A 17,767-nucleotide genomic window follows, 5' to 3' on the forward strand; every position below is an offset into this window, starting at 1 on the left:
GTTATGAATTTCCTTTTGTCAAAAATCCTATACAAATACATTTTTATTTAATTTGAATGATGATGTAGTCAGAGTATTGCAGGAAACAATGGAAAGGAATGGAAAAGCTGGCAAATTGAATGGCCCTATTCAATCAAACTGATAATATCAGTTATTGCAACAAAGGACTTCCATTCTGGATTCATACACTCAAGTAACACATTCATAAACATGCTGGAAGAATGTTGGACTTATCCCAATCGCAGCTTACTGGTTTTGAATTATGTTATCAATGTTAAACCATTTTGTCAAATTTTCATGAAGTAATAATGAATAAGAAAAGTATGTTAGAATGTAGCTCATTTTCAAAGGCAGCATTCATGCCAACATAATTATAGTTGTGCAAAAATGTGATCCTTGTTTTAAACAAGCCCATGTTAACAGTTTTCTTATTTGACCTTAATCTAAAGTTATGGAAGCAGAGGTGGCACTACAGGTTCAAAAGCCTAGTGATTCTTGAGTGAACGGCCAATCATATTGCTCAAATACAAATAGCACGACTTTTCTGCGTGTAGTCTTCAATAGTTTACAATGGCAGGTTAATTTTGAACTAAGAAGCAGAAATGTGCTGAGAAGTTATTGGCCCGGTAGATGCTGCTGATTCTAAAGTCCTGGGGAAAATGCTGTTTCGCCACATTTTCCAGCAGCTATTTATGATAGACAGTTATAGTAGTAGCGCCAATTTGGCTTCATTTTTATTTTACAAGTGGCCAAACATTTTCTTATTATTTTCTTCAATTAGCATTTTACCATAGACAATTATTAGACCAGACATTAATTCCACAGAATCAAAACCAAAGAAACACAATGACTAGAATGGACATTCCAATTATATTTCTAAGCAAACACAGGGTGTCAGGCCACCATCCAAAGAGCATGAAAATCTATTTTGTTTTATGTCCGTTTCCATTTCGGCGATAGTAGCCTACATACCCTGCTGCTACACTGGTGAATTTGCCCATCAGGAACTGAAGGAGTTCTTGAGGGGTACAGAAATAGCGGTAAGTGTACAGGAACTGTTGGATATAACCCTCCAGTGGAGCATTTCTGTCAGAGGAGGAGTTAGAAAAGAGTTCAGTTTGGTATCTGTTGAATGCAATATCTAAGCGATTGCACCCCACAACAGGTCTAAACGAATTAGGACAAATCAGTGAAACACATTTGAACACAGATATAAATAAAACAGACATGTCTTATTGTGCCCTATGTAGGTATAAATTAAATGTTACATTTTCTCAGCAATCAAAGGCATGATGATGGACAGTAAACTGTGATGCTCAGTTTAACACATTGGCCACTAGAGGGCCACCATTCAAAACAGGGCTGCCCACTTCCAGCAGCCTCAAAGCCAACTGACCCTGCAAGCTTACATAAAACGATATCCGTGCAACATTTTACGTAAGCTTGCAGGATAAGGCGGCTTTGCGAGGCTACAATTCCGGTCCTGGAGGGCCAAAACACCTCTGGTTTTCACCCTTTTAAATCAGGGACTGATTCAGACTTGGGACACCAGGTAAGTGTAATTAAATACAAGGTAGAAACAAAAAACAGAAGTGTTTCGGCCCTCCAGAACAGGAATAGGGAAGCTCTGATTTAAACCATACTTGCTAATACACTGATAATCACACTCATGGGTTTAATAGTTCATGTATTATTTTAACCTAAACCTTTTACAGTAACCTGTTATATAGTTAGTGTTACCTGGCATAGAGGTAGGACATGAAATCCAGGGGTGTGGCGGCCTGCAGGCTGCTCTTCCCTGTCCCTGCCCCAGACAAAGACACCAATTCCAACACGGCAGGCTCCTCTGAGGGCTGGAGATCCAGAGGGCTCCCTGGATCAGAGGCTGCCAGGGAGGGAAGGAGGGACACATCCACACCCCATTGATCCACACTCAGAACCTGACCAAAACAACCAGGCAGAGATATGAACCACAACCCATCAGAACCAGTAACCAATCAATGATTTGAACCAACAACCAATCAGAACCAACAAACAATTCGCGATATGGAGTGTACAGTGCAATTCAGAAAGTATTCAGACCCCTTGACTTTATCCACATCCACACATTACTTTGTTAAAGCACCTTTGGCCTTGAGTCTTCTTGGGTATGACGCTAAAAGCTTGGCACACCTGTATTATGGGAGTTTCTCCCATTTTTCTCAGCAGATCCTCTCAAGATCTGTCAGGTTGGATGGGAAGCGTCGCTGCACAGCTATTTTCAGGTCTCTTCAAAAGATGTTTGATCGGATTTAAGTCCATGCAATGGCTGGGCCACTCAAGGACATTCAGAGACGTGTCAGGAAGCCACTCATGCGTTGTCATGGCTGTGCGCTTAGGGTTGTTTTCCTGTGGGAAGGTGAACCTTGACCCCTGTCTGAGGTACTGAGCACTCTGGAGCAGCTTTTAATCAAGATTCTCTCTGTACTTTGCTCCATTCATCTTTCTCTCAATCCTGACTAGTCTCCCAGTCCCTGCCGCTGAAAAACATCCCCACAGCATGATGCTGCCACCACCATGCTTCACCATTGGGATGGTGCCAGGTTTCCTCCAGACCTGATACTTGACAGTCAGACCAAAGACTTCAATCTTGGTTTCATCAGACCAAAGAATCCTGTTTCTCATGGTCTGAGAGTCTTCAGGTACCTTTTGGCAAACTCCAAGCGGGCTGTCATTTGCCTTTTACTGGGGAGTGGCTTCTGTCTGGTCACTTCCATAAAGGCCTGATTTGTGGAGTGCTGCAGAGATGGTTGACCTTCTCCACAGGGGAACTCTGTCTTCGTCACCTCCCTGACCAAGGCCCTTCTCCCCCAATTGCTCAGTTTGGCTGTGCCTCGACACAATCCTCTCTGCGCTCTATGGACATTTCCTTCAATCTCAAGGCTTGGTTTTTGCTCTGACATGCACTGTCAACTGTGGGACCTTAATATAGACAGGTGTGTGCCTTTCCAAATCATGTCCAATAAATTGAATTGACCACAGGTGGACTCCAATCAAGTTGTAGAAACATCTCAAGGATGATCAATGGAAACAGGATGCACCTGAGCTCAATTTCGAGTCTCATAGCAAAGGGTCTGAATATTTATGTAAATAAGGTATCCATTTTTATTTGCAATAAATTTGCAAACATTTCTAAAAACCAGTTTCACTTTGTCATTATACAGTATTGTGTGTAGATTGAAGACTAACATGTTTTATTTCATCAATTTTAGATGAAGGCTGTAACGTAACAAAATGTGGAAAAAGTAAAGGGGTCTGAATGATTTCCGAAGGCACTTTATGCCTGCTTTGTGTTAGTATTTGGGGATTATTTATGTTCAACCTGTCCGCACCTCCAGATATTTCTTTATAGAGTCTAGAAACTCCACTTTGGACCTCAACTCCTCAAGCTGGACTTTGAGTTTGGACAGCATCAATCTAGCATCCGAACCTTCAGCAGAAAAACACATTGAAATGGTGTGTTTATTTCTCTATGTATAAACCCCATAGTAGAAATTGTAAAAGTTATGAGGGATTGATTGGTACGTTTGTTTTTTCTCTCTTGATGGAGCAGCTTTTGGTAGAAATGTCTGGTCTTTTTCAGACTCTTCGTCTCGATCATAAGCTGCTGTTGAAGCTCCTACAAGTAGAACATTTAATACATAAAACAAAGTAGACACCAAGCCATTCAGATCGTACACTTTAGAACTGTCAAGAGTTCTTCCCTGGAGGAACCCTTATTTTTTTGTTCACAGGTAGAACCTTTTCCCCAAAGATTTAGTTTTTCGTTGGGTGAAAATATTGTCGTAGCAGGGATAGCCGAAGAACCCATTACTAACCATTTTCCCAAAGGTGTATATACAGTACACAACGAGCCTGTTAAGCCCCGTTTCCACTGACACTTAAAATTAAGGCCAAATTAGAGCTGGCTCGCATGGAATTCTCAAAATCAAGCTGGGTCGAGGGAACCCCAGACCAGCGCAGCCCAGTTTCATAACCGGTGCCAGCTCGATTCGAATTCAGGCTGGTGGCGCCGTTACTATACAACCACCTGGCTGATCACTACTTTTTTATTTTTTATTATTCATAATACAAAAATCAACTTACATTGCTACATCAAACATGTCTAGCTAACCAAACACAGGTATTAACAATGCTCAAACATACAGAAATATAAATAAAATACAAAAAAGAAACCATTTAAGTGCAATTATATTCACTCTGAAAAATATATTTTATAATGATTCATGAAGATGTTATTCTTTTTGTTATTCACTGGGGTTAGTGTTTTAATAAGATAATTAAATTCAATCAGAAAAATTGGTAATTTTGGTATAGAATTTTGGAATTTTTGTGTATAAAGTATTTGGCAACAAGAATAAAAAAAAATAACAATCATTTCAGTGGTTTTGTTATCATTGCAATTGTAACATATTATATATTTTATGTTAAAATATAGGCAGTGTTCATAATGGTAAATAAGTACTTTGCAAGGTTTTCCCAAAATTCTGACACAAATTTACATTCAAAGAACAAGTGAGACAGATTCTCACCTTTTTCACAGAAAACGCAGATATCATCAATAGCCACAAATTCAGACATCATAGAATTACATGGATATATCTTATGCAAAATGTTGAAGTGCACTTCCTTAACTTTGTTTGGTATACAGTATTTGTAAGGTCTTAACCATGCATTTTTCCAGACAATGTCAGGAATAAGCATGTTCCAGAAAAACTTTCCTCTCGGTGTAAGTTGGTTTTGTGAATGAAGAATTTGTCTTATATATTTATTACAACAAGATTTCTCAAGTAAGCCCACACCTTCCAATCTGAGTTCTGGATAAACTTTGTGATCATTCCCAAAATTAAGATGACTTTTCACAAGTGTAGTTAGACCACTGGGAATGGCTTTGATCACAGAAATAAACTCTCTGAAAGGTATTGGAAATATTACCCTTGTTGTCGAAAATATCAAGGACAAAGTCAATATTCCTCTCATGCCAGCTGGGGTAGAACAATGACTTATTCCTTACAGTTATGTCTGAATTATTCCACAAAAGAGCTTTATGAGGGGAAAAATTGTGCAGGAAACATATTTTCCATGCCAGTAAAGCTTGTTGGTGAAACCTGGCCAATTTAGCAGGTAATCTTTCAGGAATATAATTACATTTCAGTAAAAATTGAAGACCTTCCAATTTATTAAACACATGATTTGGAATGAAATACCATATTGAATCAGTATCGAGCAAACATTTTTTCAACCAGTTTATCTTGAAAGTGTTATTTATGTCAACAAAGTCCAACACTTCTAGACCGCCTTCAGCTCTTTGGTTAGAAAGGACATATTTTTTTAGTTTGTGAGACTTATTTTTCCAGATGAAGTCAAGAAAGGTCTTATTGATCTATTTACAAGCTGGATTTACACATTACGATAATGAGGTGTATACAAAACGAGACACAGTCCCTCTGCCTTGGACAGAAGGACTCTCTCTCCCAAGTATAGAAAGATCTCTTTGTAGCCAATTATTAAATAAAGTTTTAGTTCTCTTAATTTTAGGGGAGACATTCAAATGTTGTCTGACTAAGTGGTTTTTTGACAGATGTATTCCTAAATATTTAACACAGTCCGGCTGATCACTACTGGGTGCTGACAACTTTTAGCTTGCTCGTCTGGACTTGTTGCTGGTAGCTAGCACATGGACAATCAGTACTGCAGTAGTCAGACATTACACGAATTATCACCATAGCTGGACCCTTCATACATTTTTGCAATACACAAACTTTTATGAGAACAGTCAGCCCTCGAATACTAGCTACCTAACGTTAGCTAGCAAATCAGAGTTGAAACAAGCTAGTTAGCTAGCTAATGTGGGCTAGCAGGAGTTTTAGCAGGCCAGGTCGTATTGAAAGCTAGCTAGCTACATTATATCAAACCTGTCTGGTTTGCTTGGTTAGCTAGCTAGCTAATAGCCAAAGCAGTGGCAAGCAAGGTAGGAATTCAGCTAGCTAGCCTGTTACGCTAGTGACAATACTGTTTAGCTAGCTAATGTTAGCAAGCTAAATACATGGCTCTGAGTCTCACTGGCATGAGTATGGGGTAATGTTAGTTACAGCATGGCTAGAGGGAATTAAAAGCTAGCTAGCAACATTTGCGAAACCAGCTGCAGTCACATATTGGTTACCTAGCAACATGACATAATTTCTCGTTTCTGAAGGCTGTGGTGGAAACATAATTCGATCTAGCCATCCAAGACTAGCCCAACCCGGGTTAACTTCAGTGCCAATGGAAACAGGGCTTTAGAGTACAATATAACACCGATATGGACCCATGGCTCTTAAAGAGCCACTGAACACGCTGATTAGCACGCATGTTTATATGTTGCTCATTCGAAAAACAAGATTTCAGTCTTGGAGGTGTGTTACCTGACCGATTCCGCGTTTGGTTAATTATGTTTTTTCTCCATGAGACACCGTAGACGCATAAACCTATTTCACATCATCAAAATCACCAAAATGAATCTAATGTAACTCAAGAAATCTGTAATTCATTTTGACGTTTTTGCAGAGGATGTTTTAGTTGCACAAGTTTACATTAAGGATTTTGGTGCTCTTATTTCTGAAGTAAATATATGTGTGACTTGTCTTATGTAAACAAAGTCTGAGCTGCCGGGCAGGTCTGTCTCACTGTCTATGCAATTTGATAGAGAGCAAACAACACCGCTGTTCACCCCCATGTTAGTGGGCAAATGGACATCGTCAAATCAAAACCCAACCTTTATTTACCTGTTGTGACGCATTTTAGACAAGACTGACTTGATGACTGACTATTTACACTTTGTAGTACATTTTGACACTAGAATAACTGTTTCGGACTCATATCGATGCCACATAGGCCGTTTTCAAAGGGATGTGTTGCTTTTCAAAGGCAGTCGGTCTATTAAGGTCAGACTATTCCACTGAAGGAGCAGGTAAAAACGTACACAATTACCATCAAAGCATACAGAGAGGACAGACCATCATAATTCTATTACACATGATAATGACTTTTATGTCGAAGGGTAGATAGATATGGAGAAAATAATGTGCCAATTACCCTAAAACCTCCAACTCTCTTCCTATTCGCCCGTAATCATGATAATGTGCAGATTTGCTTCAGCTAATAATGTTGTTTTGCTTGGTTTTAACTAATAATCTCATAGCTTTTTCATGAAATGCATGCACTTATCCAAACGTGGAGTTTGACTGAAAGTGTAATTACCAATTAATTATTCATTAGTAAATTAGTTAATTATTCATAGTAAATTATGTCAATGATACTATTTTATGCATGCTCAGACTATGATAGGTCATCATTCAATCCATTCATTTTAAATGAGACTAATAGAAAGTGCATGCTTTTAATCAAAAGTGCCACTCCTATGTAATTGGCATTACCGTAATGCCATAATGAAATGAATACAGCTTCATCATTGGCAGCAATGCAACAAACACTACCTGGATGAAATCAATTTTAAAGAGAGAGGAGTCCTTTGAATATAGTGAGCATTAAGTGAATGTTGAACAGTAGAATTAGAACAGCTTTAGGCAATGACACTACTTGCCTTAAACATTAAACATGATTTCGCTTTATTTTAGTCTGGCATTTAAATAGATATTCACATAATTATGATATAAAAACGAATTATTGTTTATTTCAGATGAATGTAACTTTTTCATTATGCACCATTTGGTAGAAAGTAGTAACTAATCATGTTGAATCTTTGAAGTATCAGACAGTATACATTTACCACGTCTTCTAAAATGAGAGTCACATATATTTACACATTTACAAAAAAAGCACTATTCCAAACATTGAGACCATGATATCTGTATGGTCTGTCATCATTCATAGCTAGTCTATTATATTTAAGCTCAATAGCTTTTCCTCCCAGGTTACCCACCTGTGTTTTCAGCTCCAGGCATGGGGACTCACTATGCTGTCCCAAGTTCCTAGCATATTCCACCACATCCTGACTAAAACAGTCCCCTCCATAGAAGGCCAGGGCCCAGGCTGGGCTGTGGCTGTGGCTGGACTCCTCTGCTCCTGAGCTGGTGGAGAGGAGACATTGAGACACCAGAAATTCTGTGTCCTCCATGTCCTCACAGCAGTCAGGGCTCATCTGGCCTCGGGGGCCCACGCTCAGTGGCTCGTCCGTCCCCCATAGAGAGTCAGCTTCAGAGGGGCTTTCATCGCCGCCCCCCACTGGATGCTCGGCACTCTCCATAGCCCCCTTAACCAAACACTCAGCAGCTCTCAATCCTGGACCAGGAAACATGGCAGAGCAGGAAGAGAGAGAAAATGGATGGGTCAGGTAGTCCGTATGTGTGTTCGTGTGTGTGTTCATGCACACATCTGTGTGTGCAGAGAATTTGAGAGGCTCTATTACATGTGTTATATGGTATGCTGTTATGGTATGGTATGCTGTTAAACGCTAACCTTGTTATATTGTTTGATTCTGCATCACAGGCGTCCTCCACCTTCCAGTGTGAGCAGACTATTTTTGCTCTGATTTATCATCTCACAAAGTATTTTGTGTGAAACTGAAGGTGTGTGCAAGTGTGCAGTGTCTGTTACCAATGGGTCTTTAGGCGTCTGTTTGAGTGTGCATTATGCTAATTGTATGTATTAACAACTCTCTCCAGCTGAGGAGATCATTGTAACATCACAGTGTGATTTGAGCCGTCTTGAATAAACTGTGCTCTTAACAACTTAATCCAACCGCCAATCATTATCCTAACAACTTGATTCAACTGCTGGATTTGTCACAACACCTCGCTACAGTATACAACTTCATCTAACTACGTCATCTCACAGACATTTATCATGATAATGCTAACAGCGATGACAGTTTGAAGTCATGGTAACAGTGATAACAGTTGTGAAGTAATGGCAACTGTAATGACAGTTGTGAAGTAATGGTGCTAAATTATATTGCTAGAGGACTCCTGATATCTACATTATGAGTATAATTACTGTCTTTGTTTTTGCTAGCTAGGGCCATCTCCTTTAAGTGCTGCCTGTCTTCCCAGTCGCCTACTTAGTGTGTGAACTGCTGAATGCTATTAACTTGCAGATGATTGTTGACACATCAACCAGGATTAAGGGGCAGGGCAATTTGTGACTGTTGTTGTTTTGGTAATCAGTGGCTGTATTGGAGCGGTTTCACCTCTCCTAGGCAATCAGCAATTAGTACCGGGAGGTGTGCTTGTGTGCTCTTCACCTTTGCAAGGCAATTAGCAATTAGTACTTCAGTCTCGTCTGTTTTCAAAGCGGCAGCTGTAAGAAGCGGTCTCGTCGCTAAACTAAGATTGTCGCCGAAACAGAGAGGGTTCTGCCAAGTTGTTCTGCAGTGTTACAAGAGGAAGGCTCCACACCACTGTCTCCCTTGAGTATTTTACCTAGTTATTCTCAATCTCAATTTGCTATTTTGTAGCTTTGGCAACTATGTGTGTGTTTTCTATCCTAGTTCGCTCCCCCCCCCCCCCCCCCCTGTAGGCTTTTCAGACGCTCCCTACCCCTTGGCTGCAACCCTTCTAATTTAGTGTACCCTGCGCGCACAACCCATGTGGAATTCCTGGTCTCGGGCAGCGTTTGGGACTGCCGATCTGCGGTCAAGAACACCTAGTTCATCTCAGCCTATGCTGCCCTTCAGTCCCTTGACCTTTTGGACTTGACGGAGACATGGATCACCACAGAGAACACTGCCACTCCAGCTACTCTCTCTTCATCTGACTACGTTTACTCTCATAGTTCAGGTTGAGAGCGTCTGGTCGTCGCAGTGGTGGCACAGGGTTAATCATTTCTCATAAGTGGAAATGTGTATTTATTTTCTCCTGTCTCACCTGCCCATCTCCTCATTTGAATTCTATGCTGTCACGGTCACTTGTCCACTTAAGCTTAACATTGTTGTCATCTATCGCCCACCAGGTGCCCTTAGAGTTCCTCAATGAGCTTGACACCTTGGTAAGCTAATTTCCTGACGATGGCTTACCGCTCTTCGTACTTGGTGACTTCAACGCCCTGACGTCTGCCTTCGATTAATTTCTGTCCTACTTGACTCCTGTGACGTCAAAAACTACAGACCGGTAGCCCTTATTTATTTTCTTTCCAAAAAACTTGAGTGTGCTGTTTCTGACCAACTCTTTCGATATCTCACTCAGAACAATGTTCTTGACCCTAACCAGGCGGGCTTCAAAACGAGTCACTCAACAGACTGCTCTTCTCTGTGTGACGGAGGCTCTCCACACTGCCAAAGCTAAATCTCTATCCTGTTCTCATCCTCCTAAATCTATCCATTACCTTCAACACTGTGAACCATCAGATCCTCCTCTCCACCCTCTCAGGGCTGGGCGTTTCAGGCTCTACACACTTTTTGGATTGCATCCTACCTGGCAGGCCGCTCCAGGTGACATGGAGAGGATCTGTGTCTGCACCATGTCCTCTCACTGCTGGTGCCCCCAGGGCTCGGTTCTAGGCCCTCTTCTCTCTATCCACCAAGATACTTGTCTCTGTCATATCCTCTCCTATCATTGCTATGCGGATGACACAACTACTTTTCTCCTTCCCCCCCTTCTGACACTCAGGTGGGGACACACATCTCTGCAGGCCTGCCAGATATCTCAGCTTAGATGTCGGCCCACCACCTCAAGCTCAACCTCGACAAGACAGACCTGCTCTTCCTCCCGAGAAAGGCCTGGCCACTCAAAGACCTCTCCATTGTGGTTGACAACTCCACGGTGTCCCCCTTCCAGAGTGCAAAGAACATTGGCGTGACCCTAGACAACACCCTGTTGTTATCTGCAAACATCAAAGCAGTGACTCAATCCTGCAGGTTCATGCTTTATAACATTTGTAAAGTACGACTCTACCTTACACAGGAAGTGGAGCATGTCCTAATTGAGGCACTTGTCATCTCCCGTCTGGACTACTGCAACTCGCTGTTGGCTAGGCTCCCCGCTTGTGCCATCAAACCCATGCAACTTATCCGGAACGCTGCAGCCCACCTGGTGTTCAACCTTCCAAAGTTCTCCCATGTCACACCGCTCCCCTGCACACTCCACTGGCTTCCAGTCAAAGGTTGCATCCACCACAAGACCATGGTACTATCCAATGGAGAAGCAAGAGGAACTGCCCCTCCCTTACCTTCAGGCTATGCTCAACAAATCCTACACCCCAACCCGAGCACTCCGCTCTGCCACCTCTGGTCTCGTGCCACCTCTGGCAAATCTAAAACCCTACTACTTCAAAGCATTTTTGTTGTTGTAATTTGACCCCTTTTGTTCTCCCCAATTTTGTGATTACGATCTTATCTCATCGCTGCAACTCCCCAACGGGCTCGGGAGAGGCGAAGGTCGAGTCATGCGTCCTCCGAAACATGACCCACCAAGCCACACTTCTTTACACCCGCACATTTAACCCGAAAACCAGCTGCACCAACGTGTCGGAGGAAACACCGTTCAACTGACGACTGTAGTCACCTTGCAGGTGCCCGGCCCACCACAAGGAGTCACTAGAGTGCGATGAGCCAAGTAAAGCCCTCCCCTAAATCAGACGACACTGAGCCAATTGTGCAGTGCCCTATGAGATTCGCGTTGGGTTCTTGCCATGAGGGAGATCTTAGTGGGCTATACTCGGCCTTGTCTCAGGATAGTAAATTGGTGGTTGAAGATATCCCTCTAGTGATGTGGGGGCTGTGCTTTGGCAAAGTGGGTGGGGTTATATCCTGCCTGTTTGGCCCTGTCCGGGGTTATCGTCGGATGGGGCCACAGTGTCTCCTGATACCTCCTGTCTCAGCCTCCAGTATTTATGCTGCAATAGTTTGTGTAGAGGGGCTAGGGTCAGTCTGTTATATCTGGAGTATTTCTCCTGTCTTATCCGGTGTCCTGTGTGAATTTAAGTATGCTCTCTCTAATCCTCTCTAATTCTTTCTTTCTCTCAGAGGACCTGAGCCCAAGGACCATGCCTCAGGACTACCTGGCCTGATGACTCCTTGCTGTCCCCAGTCCACCTGGTCGTGCTGCTGCTCCAGTTTCAACTGTTCTGCCTGCGGCTATGGAACCCTGACCTGTTCACCGGACGTGCTACCTTGTCCCAGACCTGCTGTTTTCAACTCTCTACAGACAGCAGGAGCGGTAGAGATGCTCTGAATGATTGGCTATGAAAAGCCAACTGACATTTACTTCTGAGGTGCTGACCTCTTGCACCCTCTACAACCACTGTGATTATTATTATTCGACCCTTCTGGTCATCTATGAACATTTGAACATCTTGGTCATGTTCTGTTATAATCTCCACTCGGCACTGCCGGAAGAGGACTGCCCACCCCTCACAGCCTGGTTCCTCTTAAGTTTCTTCCTAGGGAGGTTTTCTTAGTCACCGTGCATCTACACCTGCATTGCTTGCTGTTTGGGGTTTTAGGCTGGGTTTCTGTACAGCACTTTGTGACATCAGCTGATGTAAGAAGGGCTTTATAAATACAATTGATTGATTGACTCCCAGGTCATGGCTGGTTATGCCAAAACCCAGGATCGAACCCCAGGCCTTTGACCGATGCGCCACTCTGGAGACTCAAAGCTTATCTTAAATAATCCCACAGCACCCCATCCTCACACCCCCTTCAGTTGTGAAGTAATGGTAACAGAGACGAGTGATTGAAGTATTGTTAACAGTGATGACAGTTGTAAAGTTACAGTATTTCCTTTCCTACCTGGGCAGACATGATGTTGACCCTCCTCTGATTCAGTATCTTTATGTTCAGGTCTAGTCTCTGTTTCTCTGAGTGCAGACAGGGCCCTCTGGTGTCTCTCAAATCTCTCCCACGCGTCTGAAGCTACAGGTCCACTGTGGTGCAGGTTGCCGTTCAGGTCGACATGACCACGCCGCAGTGCCTCCCTCTCCTCTGCTATACAGCTGGAAACACTCAGGGGTGAGGTGGCTGCCCTTTGCCATGGCTTTGATGGAGACTGTTCATTAGAGCCTCTAAATATGGCACATCAGCAGCCAGAGGGAGAGAGTAAACACAAAACAACAGTCACAGCTAGTCACAAACATCACAGCCACACACCGACCACTAGACAAACACAAACACAGACAAAAACAGGCAAAACACACTAATTCAATAAAACGGAACGCAGACTATAAGAGCTCAGACCGAAAAGTAATTGAAACATCAGACAGTAATTAGACACAACATAAACAATGCAAACTAAATAGCGGGTTTAACAACTCAGTCAATACGAAAACACAGCAACAGACAAATAATCATATGAGAAATCTAGACAGATAATTGAAACAAGCCCACTCCTCACAGGCACAATTAAAACAATTAAGTAGGCCAACATAAATGAATTAATCAGAACAAAACAATCAATAATTAGCTTGAAAAAAACAACAATCCTTAGTGGCTCCTTAGCAGCTGACTGCTGGGGTTGAGTGGTCCAAAACGGTTTGTATCCAAAGCAGAGTTGTTCTGTTTGTATCCAAAGCCTAGCGTTCCAGCACCAAATCAAAATGTATTCGTCATATGCTCCAAATACAACCTTATAGTGAAATGCTTACTTACAAGCGCTTAACCAACAATGCAGTTTTAAGAAAATACCTAAAAAAAGTAAGTGATAAAAATAACAAATAATTAAAGAGCAGCAGTAAATAACAATAGCAGGGCTATATACAGGGGGTACCAGTACATAGTCAATGTGCGGGGGCACTGGTGTTAAGGTAATCGAGGTAATATGTACATGTAGGTAGAGTTATTAAAGTAACTATGCATAGATAAGAACAGAGAGTAGCAGCAGTGTAGAAGGGGGGGCAATGCAAATAGTCTGGGTAGCCATTTGATAGATGTTCAGGAGTCTTATGGTTTGGGGGTAGAAGCTGTTAAGGAGTCTTTTGGACCTAAACTTGGCGCCCCGGTACTGCTTGCCGTGTGACAGCAGAGAGAACAGTATGACTAGGGTGGTTGGAGTCTTTGACAATTTTTAGGGCCTTCCTCTGACACCGCCTGGTATAGAGGTCCTGGATGGCAGGAAGCTTGGCCTCGGTGATGTACTGGGCTGTACGCACTACCCTCTGTAGTGCCTTGCGGTCAGAAGCCAAGCCGTTTCCATACCAAGCAATGATGCAACCCGTCAGGATGCCCTCGATGGTGTAGCTGTAAAACCTTTTGAGGATCTGAGGAGCCATGCCAAATCTTTTAAGTCTCCTAAGGGGGAATAGATTTTGTCGTGCTCTCTTCACGACTGTCTTGGTGTGCTTGGAACATGTTTGTTTGTTGGTTATGGGGACACCAAGGAACATGAAGCTCTCAACCTGCTCCACTACAGCCCCATTGACGAGAATGGGGGCGTGCTCGGCCCTCATTTTCCTGTAGTCCACAATCATCTAATTTGTCTTGATCAAGTTGAGGGAGAGGTTGTTGTCCTTGTACCACGCGGTCAGGTCTCTGACCTCCTCCCTATAGGCTGTTTCATCGTTGTCGGTGGTCAGGCCTACCACTGTTGTGTCATCGGCAAACTTAATGATGGTGTTGGAGTCATGCCAGTTCGTGCAGTCATGGGTGAACAGGGAATACAGGAGGGGACTGAGCACGCACCCCTGAGGGGCCTCCGTGTTGAGGATCAGCGTGGCGGATGTGTTGTTACCTACCCTTACCATCTGGCAGAGGCCCCTACGTGATGAGCTTTGAGGGCACTATGGTGTTGAACGCTGAGTTGTAGTCAATGAATAGCATTCTCACATGGGTGTTCCTTTTGTCCAGGAGTGAAAGGACAGTGTGGAGCGCAATGGAGATTGCATCATCTGTGGATCTGCTTCAAAAGTACTGAACCTTTCTATTCTCATAGCTTCTACAGATTAGAAATTAAATAAATATTTTTGTTAAAATAATTATTATATTATTGATTGATTTATAGACCGAGTCACTGCTGCTTCCTGCTTTAATTTTTGCTTGTAAAGAAATCAGATTTTGCCAAATGAAGGGCGAGGGAGAGCTATGTACGCATCTCTGTGTGTGGAGTAAAGGTGGTCTAAAGGTTCCCCCCCCCCCCCCTCTGGTTGCACATTTAATATGCTGATAGAAATTAGGTGAAACTGATTTAAGTTTCCCTGCATTAAAGTTCACTAGGAGCGCCGCCTCTGGATGAGCATTTTCCTGTTTGCTTATGGCTGTATACAGCTCACGGAGTGGGGTTTTAGTGCCAGCATTGGTCTGTGGTGGTTTGTAGACAGCTACAAAAAATACAGAAACTCTCTAGGTAGATAGTGTGGTCTACAGTTTAGCAAGAGATACTCTACCTCAGGCGAGCAAAATCTCGAGACTTTCTTCAATATCGTGCACCAGCTGCTGTTTACAAATATGCATAGGCCCCCACCCTGTGTCTTACCAGAGACTGCTGTTCTATCCTGCCGATAGTGTATAACACGGCAGCTGTATGTTATTAATGTTGTCGTTCAGCCACGACTCGGTGAAACATAAGCTATTACAGTTTTTAATGTCCCATTTGTAGGATATACGTGCTTTCAGCAGGACGGATGGCAAAGGCAGATTAGCCACTTGTCGCCTGATCCTCACAAGGGACCTCGATCTCTTTCCGCAAAATCTCTGTTCTTTCTCCAGCGAATGATGGGGATGAGGGCCTGTTCGGGTGTTTGGAGTAGATCCTTCCCATCCGACTCATTAAAGAAAAAATATTAGTCCAATTCGAGGTGAGTAATTGCTGTTCTGATGTCCAGAAGCTCTTTTCGGTCATAAGAGATGGTAGCAGCAACATCATGTACAAAATAAGTTACAAACAATGCAAAAAATAAAATAAAAAAATAGCACGGTTGGTTAAGAGCCCATAAAACGGCAGCCATTCCCTTCCGGCGTCATCTTTCCAATAAGCTGCCCTAGCAGTGAAAGGCTATTCCAGTTGACAGTCTAAAATCTCCACTCAGAGCATTGTTTGTCTGTCTGTCCAAGGCTGTGATCTCGGTCTGTATCATCACCACAGAAGATGAAAAATGATCTCAACACACTGCCCTAGCCGATAAGAGCACGGCAACCATGAGATGAAACAGTATCTAAGTAAACTGACAAGCTGCACATCTCCTCACCACACTCATGTGCCCCTCCATCTGTCTTGGTCTGCATAAGTAGGAACAAAAAAAGGGGTGAGTCATTTCAACTTTTCCTTCATTCATGTACACTCCTCAAGGATCCTTATGACTCTGTTAGGCAGGAAGAACCATAAGTAGCTCATTAATGGTGCCAGGCCAATATTCCCGAGACAAACAAAAAAACTTGCTGGAGAAAGCCAGAGCCAGTGGAAGTGTGTGTCTGAAGTGCATCTTCTGTGAATGCTGATTATGAATGGAGTGTGCGTGCATGTGTGTGTAAGGGGGAGTGGTTGTAGCATCTAAAGTGCCTATGAGTTGTTGAGGTCTCACGTGAGAGAAATTAACATTCTGAACACAAACACTGCCAATTTTGGGCTTTTCCCCTGCTCAGAGAGACAAACTAAGCTTGTTGACGGAGAATACTTTTAAGGAGAACTAAATCCTTCTTATAGTATTGACAGCCCTTCCAGCTAAAGACAGTTTTATGACAAAGGCATTATTTTTAGTTTAAGGGCGTAAATTAAAGAGTGACTGAATCGAAAAAGCAACTGCTCTTTTTGAAAATGGTGTATAAGGCATCTTTATGAGTCCAAAACAACTATTTTAGGGTCAAAATTGACTACAAAGTGTAAATAGGATAATTTCGGTCATAAAGTCGGTCTCGTCTAAAACAGCGTTTTTTTTAAAAGTAAGTTTGTCACAATTTACACAAAGGTTGGGTTTGGATTATAATTAACACATTAACACATGGTGGTAATGCCTAGGGAGAATTGTCATGCATGGAGTAATTTGTCGTGGATTGATTCTCGTGGACCGATACAATGGCGAGAATCTGTCAAGGCTCAAGTAGAATTATGTGATTACGAGCAGCAGTAGTTCCTGGTTTTGGGATTTTGTTGGTTGATTATTTAATGAATCAGAATTGGGCAAAATTGGTGCTTAAACTGGTGCAGTGATTTTCAAGCCAGTGTGAGGAAGATAAACCGTTTCCACTAGATTCTGCAGCCACAAAGTCAAAATTGGCTGTATTGTAAAAAATAATCTGAAAACAAAAATGTGCTTTTTGGCCATGATAAACACAGGTGAAATTAGCAGAAGGGAGGGGTTTGGCCAAGACTTCGCTTCCTTCCTTTGCACAAAGGTAATCACAATTGTTAATGGCATTCCCCCCCAGAAATCAAACTTTCATGAGATAATTTTACTTGTGGGTAAACAATATTATGCAAAGAGAAACAGTCTTCTCAAAACAACATGGTGTGGTTACTTCCCATGCCATTATCTTTGGCAATAGCTTGATGTGGAGCTTTGCAGCTCCTTCAGGGTTATCTTTGGTCTTTTTGATTAATGCCCTTGTGTACATATTGCTCAAGAAATGCTCTAGTGAAAATGGGCCTCCATAAAGTTGTTCAACAATCTTGTGCAGATCGCCATTATATCAATTACATCCAAAGCTAGCTAATAGTTCTGCATGCTGTCAATCTTCAAACCTGAGATTGGTGTTGTGGGTGACTGGTGAGTAAATGTTGGTTATGCTAGCTAGCTACATTATTTGATAATGCTAGCGAGCCAGGCTAGCTATGATACTGTGATGTAACTAGTGAAAGACAAAGCC

General features: G+C 42.5%; 1 protein-coding gene across 5 annotated transcripts in view; it reads right to left on the minus strand.

Moving 5' to 3' along the window:
• The window catches only part of kndc1 (kinase non-catalytic C-lobe domain containing 1), a 51,767-nt gene that overhangs the window by 12,644 nt on the left and 21,356 nt on the right, over positions 1 to 17,767 (minus strand). For 3 of the 5 annotated variants that reach the window (XM_090237173.1, XR_016496543.1, XR_016496544.1), the window contains 6 exons: positions 12,767 to 13,038; positions 7,961 to 8,319; positions 3,565 to 3,658; positions 3,372 to 3,469; positions 1,741 to 1,940; positions 973 to 1,086 (listed from right to left, as the gene is read on the minus strand). In XM_090237173.1, the coding sequence (XP_090093299.1) occupies positions 973 to 1,086; positions 1,741 to 1,940; positions 3,372 to 3,469; positions 3,565 to 3,658; positions 7,961 to 8,319; positions 12,767 to 13,038 (1,137 nt within the window). Of the gene's footprint in view, positions 1 to 972; positions 1,087 to 1,740; positions 1,941 to 3,371; positions 3,470 to 3,564; positions 3,659 to 7,620; positions 8,320 to 12,766; positions 13,039 to 17,767 lie in introns of those variants that run through there. The other 2 variants (XR_016496542.1, XR_016496541.1) reach the window with 1 other exon arrangement.

The sequence above is a fragment of the Oncorhynchus mykiss genome, chromosome 1 (assembly GCF_057628025.1).
Source record: "Oncorhynchus mykiss isolate SJ-2025 chromosome 1, ASM5762802v1, whole genome shotgun sequence".
Classification (NCBI taxonomy): domain Eukaryota; kingdom Metazoa; phylum Chordata; class Actinopteri; order Salmoniformes; family Salmonidae; genus Oncorhynchus; species Oncorhynchus mykiss.